We start from the raw sequence: 12640 nt of genomic DNA, 5'->3' as shown, positions 1-12640 counted from the left end.
TAATATCTCATAAAGCAAAAACAAAACAAAACACATAAACCAAATTAAATTACTGACTGTAACTTCACAAGATTTTTTTTAATTATTATTATTTTTTACAATACCTGGGAAAAAAGCAAATGCACCCCGATACTAAAGTGAAGGTGATTCAGTATCTTTCTGTTCAGCATTTTCAGCCTACTGCATTTTTGGATTTTAGTTTAACAAGTTTAAAAAGCAGGTGGAATCTAAATTATTCATTATACAAACATTATTAAATGTGTATTGTTTTATTTACAGTTCTGACTGTTGTATCCTATCTTATAGTACTGTACAACTGTTGTATTGTCCTGGTCAAACTGGTCTTTTTTATATTGTCAAACTCAAATCTGAAGTAATTGACTGACCATAATTTGTCATACAAGCATAATCAGAGGAGATTGATTCCATTATTTTTGTGATTTCTGTTAACTGTTTCTCACGTGTAATCTTTTTCTTACTGTAGGTCCAATGACGCAGACAAACCAACCTTGGATGTTGAGCTTAGAGAAAGAGGTGCAATGTGAAGGAACGTCCTTTGTGCTTGGGCTTCTGTAGTCTTCTCCTCCTTCAGTATCAACATGATGCAATGTGCACGCTGGAATCCATTCAGAGGTATAGCTTCTTTTTCACATATACTGTACCACAGAGCTTGACCTGATTGACTTCACACAACACCATTGTCCAATAACCTGTGGTGAAAGCCAATGCAAGCAACTACAAACATAACTACTACCTCTAGTAATATTGTTATGGCCAATACTCCTTCTTTTTAACAGGGTTCAACAATCTGCATCACTACTGAACATGCTCTTATTTGATATGTCGCATTCATAGACAGATATCAGCTGAAAGAAAAATATTTTTGTCTCTCTATATTGTTTTTCAGAAGCTGCATTGACATCGACCCTGAGAGAAAGACAAAAGCAAGCAGTGAGAAGGTACAAAGCAAGAAGAGCGGTAAGATGGTCCAAAAGAAGCCAACATCAGTGAACCCGCATGTCAGCACACTCATCAAGAAGATCAGTGACTTCAAGTGGGACTTTGTTTCTCTCACACACACACACACACAGACACACACACTTTACTTACTCGGTGACTAAAACCTCTGTATTTTCTTATTCAAACTATTGGAATTTGAGATGTTTAGAAAAACTATATACTGCTGCTGCTGTTCTGCAGCAGGTTTATTAAAACAGTTTGATTTTCCTTTCTCACAAAAAAAATTGTCACAGTGAGTTACCAAATATCATATGCACTGTAATTTAAATAAAAAATTGTTAATCTTTCAAAAGAACAAAACAAAGAAAAGAAAATAGACAGGGAGTTAAGGTTTATTCATGTCTAGTTTTACTTGTGTTGCACTGTTTTTATTTTAATAAATATTTGAAAAGGAACTGCATAATGAATAATGTCCTGCTGCCATTTCTCTATCATTATTATTATTAGTAGCGGTAATATTACAGTAACATTCTGTAATTATCATTGTAGATTCAAATAGATAAAATACTGTAAATACAGTAGTTTGCTGTAGAAGCTGCTGCTATTTACTTATTATTGTTTATATTGTGCTTTGTAACTTGCTCTGTGTTATGTGAATCTAATTGTTTTTTATTTAGTTCTCACGACATTTTCCTCGGCGGATTGAATGAGAAATAAATACCTGTGACTAGAAGAACACCTTGTGTCATGATTGACTGAATGGAAGTTACAGTGAAAGGTGTTAAAACTTCAGTTTGTGAGAGTAATTAGTGCAGAGTGTGAATGTAACCTCTGTCTGCTGAAAAAAGAAAAAGTCCCTCAACACAAAGACAGTATCAGAAAGGTCAAGTCATGTAAATTATATTTCTGTTATTTATTTGTTACATACAAATGCTGTTTAGTTTACAACTGTGTCTAAACAGCATCATTGCTGATTTTTTCCACTGTCTTCTCTGGTGCAATCGAAGAGCCCAAGCTGCATCTTTCCACATGTACAGTCTTTGTTGTGCTTCTCCAACAGCTCCTGGTCTGTGCTAGTCTGCTGTGTGTGGTCGAAAGTCCTGTACGTATGTGGCTGCTCCTGAGTCCCAAAACATTTTCATCTTGTGCATGGATAAACTTTCCATACAAACGATCCAAGCATTGTGAATGGGCTCTATGGAAATTGGCTTCATGTCTGCATGACAGCGGGAAAGATGCACTTTTTTCTCCTTCCTGCTTTGACCTGGACTTCGCAAAATACAAGCTCCCTGGCTCTGAGTTTGCTCGAGAAATCGCTTTAAAGTCACAGAAGAATTCAAAAGAAAAAACAAAACAAAATCAGCTCAACTGAGAAACCAGGTACTTTTCTATTTTTCAATTTGCATAGTATGTATATATAAACAATGTTGTACATTATAAAAATAGATCTTTGTAAATTAAATAAAAAACCTAAATCAAACTTTTGTACACCAGAACAAAACCAGAGGAGGAAAAAAAAGTTCTTATTTCTGATTGTGCCAGAAGGGGAGGCCAGGAGCGATCCATCTTTCAGATGCATTGCATTTCCCATCTTCCTTTGAGCCAGAATGAACTTCAAGAAAGTCCAATTCACCTGACCAACGGGGCCAGTGCTGCACTGACGGCCATGAGTCTGTCCTTCACTCGAAAGAACTCCACAAAGCCCTCCTGTAAACAAACAAAAAACAAACATCAAATGAGTTCAGATAGATGGTATGAAATGATGATGACGGTGATAAAGATCTGTGTTCACTGGACACATAGCCTAAAGCGATAGTTCAGCTTTTTTGAAGTGGGGTTGTATGAGGTAGGCCTACCTTTGAAAAAAGCATTGCCCCCCCACACACACAGTCAGGAAAATACGGTACTTAATGGCCATTTGTAGCTCATGCAACCCCACTTCAAAAAAGATGAACTATCCTTTGCAATCAGAACAGTTTTTTTATGTTTGTTCCTCCACCCTGTCATTCAGCCATTACTCAGAGCTCATTAACTTACCCAGGAATTATTCTTCACCAGCCATTCTCGCTGTTCTGTGAGCAGGTATTTGGAGATTTCCTCCCCCACAGACTCCACACAGTTCTCCCGGCCCGTGTCCTTCAAGTGCTGACAGACCACCGCCCCGAAGGCCACCAGGCTGGCGATGCGGCCCCAGTTTGTGGTCCCGTCCCCGAACAGGCTCTTGGCTACGGAGCCCACAAACCTCACATCATCGCCTCTGTTGTCCAGTGACAGCTTCTTGACCATACCTGGGAAAAATAGAATAAAAAAGCCTGTCAGAAATCTATCCCTCTCCTTATGTAAGCATCAAAAAGTGACAATATGGCGACTTTACAGAGCAGCACACTTAGCTTAGCAATAACAATTTAAAAACAGTTATGTTAGCCTACAAAAACATGTTTCACAGGTTTTTAATTTGCTCCGAGAATATGAGGTAAAACCAAAGTTGAAACAGATGCAAAATAATCATTAGTTGCAGCCCTAGAAGTGTCTGCTCGGAGCACACCTGCTGACAGATGTGCAGATGTGTGACAGTTTCCTCATCACTAAACCTCAAGTCTCTCCAACATACACAGGCATATGTATGTCGTCTGTGTTTTTACACTCTTCAGTTGTCTTGTTTAAGTTTTTGCTGGTAGGCAAACATGAAATCTGGTGCACACCCAGTGTTTTCCTTGCTCTGCATATACATGACTTGTTACATGAAAATATCTCAAAGGAATTTTACTTGGTTATTTGTCTAGGAAGACGTTTCACCTCTCATCCAAGAGGTTTCATCAGTTCATGTAAGGTCAAGTCATGTCAATTATATTTCTCTTATTTATTTGTTATATACAAATGCTGTTTAGTTTACAACTGTGTCTAAACTGCAGCATTGCTGATTTTTTCTCTCTTCTCCGGTGCAATCTGGTGGGACTGGTCCTAGCCTGGTCAGATGCGAGCATGAACAAGCATTTTGTTTTCCCCCTTTATCTGACCTATCATACTCATTTCAAAGAGATGGACTGATTTTCATAGTCTTTATTTGTGTTCCAAAACTAGCTTTTTCACAATTCTCCCTCTGCTCTCTAATGTGCATAATGGACCAGCACCAGAATCCATTGTTTGCCTATTATATTGTTCAAATCGACCGCTCTCCCTCCGCCTATGTCACTTCCAATTAAGTGTTTTTCTATGCGGAAGTAACATTTTCTCACAAAAACGCCTCAATAATGTATTTATAAATATCATTTTAAGAAAAACTTGTTCCTACATTATTTTTCTCAGCATTGGTTTGTTTGTATGAGTAGTTATCTGCGTTAAATAAATAAGAGCCAGTAGTTGTAGCAATATGAGTTCAAGGCCCACTACTAGCCTCATGTCTCTTTGCAATAAACTCCAACATTTACATACCGTTGTATCTGTGTTTATCCATCACTTCGTTCACCACTTTCTTCATCGTTTGCAGTGCTTTGTGTTCAGTCCCCCGCGTCACCGACCACCCAGTAAAGTGAATCATGGTCTGGCTCATGAGCTGCCTCGTACCGGCCTCCACCATCTGACCCACTTCTTCGTCATCGGTTTCGTCGTCCGACTGGAAATCTGGACTCCACGGCAAAGAATGACTGTTCTTCTTGACCATACCTGGAAAAATAAAAAATATGATGTAATATAGGCCTACAACCCTCTTTCAGAAACAGATCTCCCTGTCTATACATCAAAGGTGACAATATGAACAATAGTGACAATATGGTGACGTGTCTGGTATGTGGCATATTTGTAAACTAGAAAGCATTTCCTTGCAGAGCAGCACCGTCTGATGGACCAAAGTGATGATACTATACATTAAAAATGGAGTATTAGACCTCTGAGCAAAAAAAGACAACTTTGAGGCACAGTGCACATCATGTTCTAGCTCATTTCTCTAGTTTAAAACGCCAATATTAACGGCAACACTCCTCTCTCCTCTCCTCTCCTCTCTTTTTCTCCGCTGTCTGCGTGCACGTGTGTGTGTTGTGAGCAGTGATGGGAATAACGGCGTTAAAATAAACGGCGTTACTAACGGCGTTATTTTTTTCAGTAACGAGTAATCTAACTAATTACTATTTCCACCGTTACAGCGCCGTTACCGTTACCGACAATTAAACGAGGCGCGTTACAAACTACTCAGTGAAGCCGTTGTCCTCCGACTTGGCTCATCTCAGACACAGAAGCTGCTAAACTGTTTTTCTTTTTCCTTCTCTCCTTTGGTGAGGGGAGGGGGGAGGAGGGAGGGACGAGACAACCGCATAAGTGATGATGATTGGTTGAGGCAGAGTAAGGTTTCATGCTAAGCCAATCAGAGGCAGTGTTCAGTTTGTACACAAACCACACACGCACGCAGTTTAGCCTCACACACACGGACTAGCAGAGGGAAGCTGCCGAGATCGGAGGGAAAGTGGAAACAGACACTACTTTAATCTCCCTGAGGTAAAAGACAAGAACATGTGAGGTGTAGCTACATTATGTCCCGGAGCGAAGTGTTTGTCCTGAGCTTCTGCTCACCTGACTCTGTGCAGCTTCTTCATTAAATCCAAACAGTCCGACACAGCGACGCACTGCTCCTTTAGACTCTAAAGTCTCTGTAGCTCATCAGCTGGAACTCTTCCAGAGCAGCTACAGCAGCGTTGTGACCTCAACCATGGTTGGTGAGAGCAGAAATGTTGTTGTTGTAGTGAAAATGGGCGGGCTCGTGAAGACGCGAATTTACACAAAGTCAAAACGAGCGATAAATCGCATTTCTCGCGTATCTCGCGTTTGGTCGCGCGTATAAACTCGAGCGAAAAAAAAGCGTTCCTCGTGTTTGGTGGGAAGCCCCTTGTGGGTCTTCCCACCAAACACGATGAAAAGGACGAAGACGCGAAGGTCCCGTCGCCATAAAAGAATCGGGTGTATTGCGTCGCAAAAAAAAAAAGTCGCGTCTACCGCGTCTCGCGCCTAATCGCGTCTTTGCGTCACGGCCTTTTACACCGCGGACGTAACGAATAAACGGTGACGGTGTGAACGAACAACACAGAACAGGACCAGACGTGGCGTTGTTTCCTCTTTTCACCTACAGCTCCACTCTCACTTACTTACACCAAAGTCCTTCTAGGCAAGTCAGGCCACTCGGCGGCCATATTGGCGACGCTTCGAAAAGCCCAAGAAGACCAGACCCCTATCTAATTGAATGGAGGGGTGGTCAAATCCACCCTTTAACGTGATAGCAGGACGGAAAAAACATACAGACGTGCTAGCCAGTGAAATAAGATACAAATAAAAACCAAAAAAACATAGACTTTACCGCAGAATGACGTTTAAATCGCTATTTTTCCACAGGGAGTACTCAACTGCGCATGCGCGCGGATTTACGACACAGCCGTTACTGTACGGCTGTAACGGCTAAATCCGTGATCTAGCAGCAGCCCGAGCCGAGCATACCTACACCGGTCTGCCCCTGGTCTGCCCTGCTCTACCTGGAGACATATCGGCTTGAGTCTGGAGATTTTTGCTAAAAAATAAACGCTAGACTTACATGAAATCCGTCTTAATAATCACCTATGGGCTCCTAGTTCTGTGTGTGGTGACTGTGTCTGCTCCCCCTCCCACGATCCCCACAAACGTTAGCTGTCTCGGATGCTATCGAATGCTAGCATGGATGTATTAGTGCTAGCATGTCGTCTCAGCAGCAGCAGCAGTCAGTTAAAAATAAATAAATACAGTCCGAGTGAACCGCTGGAGCCACGGACTGATTACCGACCATCACTAACAACTAAAGCCTCGACCGGTAACAAGTACGAGGGGCGTTCGTTGTGCTGAGCTAGCTCGATGCTAACTTCGACTAGCGGTAGCGTTAGCATCCGCCGCTAGCTTCGGTTAGCATCCGCCGCTAACAGCCGCTTCTCAGCTCACAACAAGCCTCTCGTACTCGGTACAATAAAACGAGAGGCTCTCGTTAATGGTGACGGTGTCTATCGGTCCACGGCTCCAGTGCTTCACCCGGACTGTGTGTGTGTTGTTTTTTTTTTTTGGAGTGGACTGCTGCTGCTGCTGCTATCATGGACAGGAGGCTAACGCCCCCAGGGGAAGGGGCCCAGTTTGAATGTTTAGGTTAAAAAATGAAACGAACAAAACTATACATTCAAAAGTTAAATGAAAGAAAAGGTGGACTGATCGGTTCATTGTAAAACACTTATTGATGTGAATGTGGTGAATTCTGTATACGTAGCGAGGTAGCTCTTTCGTTCAGCAGCACACACCTGAAGCTTCACTTTTCATTAAGACCAACCAATGTGGCTGCCAAATTAACAAGCCGGCAGTAAACCTCTAAAACTCCACGGGTAAATGTAACAGCTTTCCTCCAGGATGAGGAGCCGCTCCCGGTCGCCGGTGGCTTTTCCGAAAACCTTAGAGTAAATGTTCAACCTGACCAGTGACCACATACAGTACACACGGTGCTAAAGCCGTGTTGTTGTTGCCACCAGGTAGGTTTGTCTGTCGTAAATCTACTTGTGCGCATGCGCTGGTGCAACAACATGATTGGCCTAGTTCAGCTCTGGCAAAGCAGGTGATTGGCTGCTGGTGAAAAGGGGCGGGACATGCGCCATCTTTGGCGTCGCAGCTTTCCCCATTCAAAACGGGCAGAGTGGTCTGTCTCCTCATATTAGAACGTCTCTGCTTACACTAACTACTGTTATTGTTGAGGCCAGAGAATTGTGGGATTTGTAGTTTTTGACCAATCACAGGTTGTGCTCTTTCTTTTTTGTGATTTTCCCGGTTTACACGTCATGTTTTTTTTTTTTAGGGGCAAATGCGAGACTAAAATTATTTAAGACTTGAACACAATAATTCAACAAATTTAAGACATTTTAAGACCTAAAATTTAGATTTTCAAATTTTAGACTTTTTAAGACCCCACGGATACTCTGTTATTTCATATAAAAGTTTAAGTGCATACATATTTTATGATGCTGTGTATTATATATTATATATTTAAGACCATCTTTGAATTTTCTAATAAATGTAATACTTTTTAAGGCCTTAATTTTAGATACATGAATTTAAGACTTTTTAAGGATCCGCGGATACCCTGAGAAGTTGTGTGCTCGCAGCAGGACAGATAATCAGATGGATAATCGGTAAAGTTAATAATTTCACTTAATGTGGCCATGAATAAATTAATTTCGATGTTTCCTGTTATTGTTGCCCAAACGCAAATCTTGAATAGGTCTCCACTGTTTTCACATTTAAAAAGGTCTTTGTTGTCTTTGTACAGAGACAATATGAGATTTGCTTGTAGCCACAGCACTTAAAAAACCCACTGTAACCTATTTTCATAGGCACACCAGCCTCGCTTTCAATAAAACACACACTCGCATTCCATAATTGCGATCAGTGAAATATATGAAAACAATAAAATACAATTTAAAAATGCCCTTGGAAAGAAAAAGAAAAACGCAATAGTTACTTTCCCTGGTAACTAGTTACTATTATAGTGAAGTAGTGGAGTTACTAACTCAGTTACTTTTTAGGAGAAGTAATTAGTAACTATAACTAATTACTTTTTAAAAGTAACGTTCCCAACACTGGTTGTGAGAGAGGAGGGAGGGGGGAGGGGGGAGCCCCGCCCGTCAGAGGAGAGGAGATGCATTGTTATGAATGTAGCTAATGAAACCAACACATTAGACGCTGAAATTGCACAACTCTGAGTTAGCTTTTCATTTAATTAAAAAAACAAACAAAGGTTCAATACAGCAGCAGTGCCTCCCAGCTTATTATTGTTCCATTGTTTTATTTTTATTATAATCAAAAATAAAACAATGGAACAATAATAAGCTGGGAGGCACTGCTGCTGTAGGCCTATTGAATATGATGTCATATTCAATATTTTCCTGGGTATTGGCATTGAGTTGTTTGTGACACTCCTACAACTCTGTGAAGACATAGGCTATTCTACCACAACAAACACCACAACAGCCAGAAACAACTAAAATGCAGGATAGCCTATGTGTAAAATGTCCTTGTACAAATTGAAGAGAGAAATTAAAATGTATGGGAAAAAGACTCAGGGGGTAGGCTACGCAAGACAAAAAAGACAACATTTAGGCTACATACCGTTGTATGCGTATCTGTGTTTATCCAACACGTCGTTGACAACTCTCTTCATGGTTTGTAGTGCTTTGTGTTCCGTCCTCCTCGACACAGACCGCCCGGTAAAGTGAATCATGGCCTGGCTCATGAGCTGCCTCGTATCGGCCTCTAGCGCTTCGTCTCCGCTGTGGGACACGTCGCTGTCGCTGTCGGTCTCCATCTGCGGAGTACACGGCAGAGAACCGTCGTCCACGTGACGTGGGAACTGCCCATTGGTTCGACCTCCCGTTACTCCGACAAAATCAACCACAAGTCGGACCAATAGGAGGTCGAACCAGTGGGTGGTCCCGTTAGTTCGAACTGTCATCGCTACTTTGTGACAAGCTCTTCCATTGATAGGAGCATGCAGCTTTCTCTCTCTCTCTCTCTCTCTCTTTACGCACATCACACACATACACGCGCGGCCCAGAATATCACCATATTCAGTCAGAGAGCCAGATCATGTCAGATCGCACACAACCATCATAAATGCTGATCAAGATGTGTAAACTGATAATCAAAGCCCCCCCTCCCAGAGTACAGAGTAAAAGAAATACACCCCCCCCCCCCTCCGCTCGAGCACGGCTGAACCAGGCTTGAGCTCACTTCACGGGCGCGAGGCTGCTGCAGCCGCCGCTCCTGCTGACAGCAGACTGAGAGAGGGGAAAAAAAGTAAATTTCGCTTTGGTTAGGTTCAGGCAATGAAGAAAGGAGTTGGTTAAGTTTAGTAAAAACACCAGGTAGAGGCTAGACAGGCTGGAAGCATAATGAGCCTTATATGTTATTAATATGAAGTGCTTGTTTTGCAGTTAATTATGCACATGATCCGTTTGATCCCAGAAAGGAAAAAAGGATCAATGCGCAGCCTCCGTTTCCTTTCTGATTGCGTCCGTCTGTCTGTTCGGAGTGGGAGAGAGAGAGAGAACCCAATCCACCTGTCTGTAATGTAAGTTTGATTTGATATGAGTGTCAAGGTTTAATTACGGACACTAATGAGCGCGCAGCAGTGCGTAAAAGTCGTGCGTAATGACAGCTCCTCGTTGGTGAAACATAATAAACTGCACCTCTTCTTCCACGTGTGTCTTATTGACAGGTGGAGCCTATATGAATAATGATATAAATGCATAGTGAACGGTAAGAATGGAGAGTTGGACTAATAACTAGTCCAGTTCGAACTAATGAGGACCTCCCGTTAGTTCGAACTCTCATTACTCCGATTGTCGGACCAATGGGAGCTCAAACCAATGGGAGGTCGAACTAATGGGAGGTCGGACTAATGGGAGGTCGAACTAATGGGAGTTCGAACCAATGGGAGGTCGAACCAATGGGAGTTCGAACCAATGGGAGGTCGAACTAATGGGAGGTCGAACTAATGGGAGTTCGAACTAATGGGAGGTCGAACTAATGGGAGGTCGAACTAATGGGAGGTCGAACTAATGGGAGTTCGAACCAATGGGAGGTCGAACTAATGGGAGTTCGAACCAATGGGAGGTCGAACTAATGGGAGGTCGGACCAGTGCCATGGACCCGTCCTCCTGCTGTTCACTCATAGTCCATGACAGGGTGGCCAAGGAACGGAAGTGAAGAGCCTTCCACCGTCCGTTTATACCAAGAATTCTACGTAATCCGCATCCGCTTCCATATATGGCGTGCGTCATGAATACGTCAGTACGCCCTCTCCCCGCCCCCATTCCAAAACGAACGTCCATTCAAACCTGTATGTTTATTTATTTGTTTTTAAAACAGCAAAAGAGAAGAACGAAAGTAGGAAAAATGTAAAGAGAAAAGAAAAAGAAAATTGAAAGGAGGAGGAGAGATGTCATGTAAAACAAAGATATTAAAGATTATGATTTCGATTAATTTGTGGTGTTTTTTTATTTTTTATTTTTATTTTGTAGGCTATGTTCCGACGAATTTTACAGAAGGAAATGATAAGGGCGTCAACAGTAATGATAAAAACGACAGTCATGACCTTATTATAGCATTTATGATGTGTTTTAATTTTGTTTATGAAATAAAATAGATTAATATTGTCACTTTTCTAATATATATATTTAAAATAAAAAATCAATTTGTGGCATAACTCAGTTGATATGCTAAAATTTAGGCTAGATAAATAATGAAAATCTTTGATCCCACCGACATTGTTCCTACCATTGACTAACAAGGAAAAACAAACTGGCAAATGAAATCTTTTTTTTTTACTGCAGTATATATATAAAAAAACGTCACTAAGAGCCACAACACATCAGGCTCACTAAACCTGTAGCGGACCCCTGGTTTCAATAAATGAAGCAGAGAGATTTGAACAGGTGCTTACCTTTTATTTACTGCCTTAGCACCATGAAAACTATAGGAAGGAAATACAGAAAAAATAAATCAGATTAAATACACAAGCCAAACATTTCATTGCAGTTTCCCAACTATAGGTTACACAACAACCCCTGGAAACTTTACTGCGCACGGCACAAATAATGTTCATGTTCATATTCCAAATAACAGAATTCATCCCAATTCATGAGAGACATTACAGCTGCTTCATAGCAGGTCACGGCCAGGCAATTTTAGACTAATTTAGACAATTCTGAGTAACAAGAGTAGAAAAACTCTGATAAAACATGAATTACATCTTGACAGCATGGACATGTTGGTGATTTATTTTAATGATATAATAAGTGTTTTGCTTCATAAGAGAAAATCTGATGTTTAAAAATGCCACTCTTACATTGACTCCAATTGTTCATAATTCAAAATGTTTAAAAAAAACAAAACAAAAAAACAAAACAGTTTTTGAGATAAAAACCTGATATTTACCAAACTTCTTTGCTACAGTAGCATATGTCCCCAATATTTTTGTCAACTTTTTTCAGGAAGATTGAAAATGTATTTAGCAATGTGTTTACAGTATCGTGGAGTAGGTAGGCTACTGGTGTCAATTGTGCTAAAATTGTGGGTGAAGAAAAGTTTTACAGTTTTAAGTGCGTACAAAGGTTTCTGCAGTATTGAGGCTACATTTTGGTGAAAATTGCAAAACAGTGGCACATATGGTTGGTTGGATGGTGTTGTTTTTGTTTGTTGTAGTGTTTATGATTAACTATGTTGTGCTCTTGCAATTGTACAGCACTTTGGTCGACTGAGGTTGTTTTAAATGTGCTTTATAAATAATAAATTGTGACTTGACTTGACTTGTAACTTGTTAGGAACTTAGGTGAAGATGCAACAGGTGCAGCTCAGTCGCCTCCTCCCTTTTCTACCATCGCTGCCTGGCCACTAGATGGCAGCACAAGGTCATGTACTGGCCGACGTTCAGCAGGAGGAGGGAGGTTCAACAACTTTTTTTCCCCTTAGTCTATATTTGAATGATGTAACTTGGACAAGATTATAGCTAAAATTAGAACATGTCAGTATTTTGTCTCAATTTATATCAACATTTAAATAACACTGTTGCTTTTGCTGGAAGATAACGTAGTAACGTAACAAGTTATTTGTCATTAAGGCCAATTTTATAATAAAT

General features: G+C 40.9%; 1 protein-coding gene across 1 annotated transcript; it reads right to left on the bottom strand.

Moving 5' to 3' along the window:
* Positions 1-2551: 2551 nt before the first annotated feature.
* LOC146972653 (induced myeloid leukemia cell differentiation protein Mcl-1 homolog) lies at positions 2552-9336 on the bottom strand. The gene is made up of 3 exons (XM_085803051.1): positions 9112-9336; positions 2998-3248; positions 2552-2667 (listed from the first exon to the last, which is right to left on the bottom strand). Exons 1-3 carry the CDS (start codon positions 9305-9307, stop codon positions 2590-2592), a joined length of 525 nt encoding a protein of 174 aa, XP_085659177.1. The 5' UTR covers positions 9308-9336; the 3' UTR covers positions 2552-2589.
* Between the last annotated feature and the right edge of the window lie 3304 nt (positions 9337-12640).

Source organism: Trachurus japonicus, chromosome 16 (assembly GCF_045865225.1).
Source record: "Trachurus japonicus isolate A0001 chromosome 16, Traja_1.0".
Lineage (NCBI taxonomy): Eukaryota > Metazoa > Chordata > Actinopteri > Carangiformes > Carangidae > Trachurus > Trachurus japonicus.
Note: the sequence above shows the minus strand (reverse complement) of the source record. Positions and strands in the feature narration are given on the sequence as shown.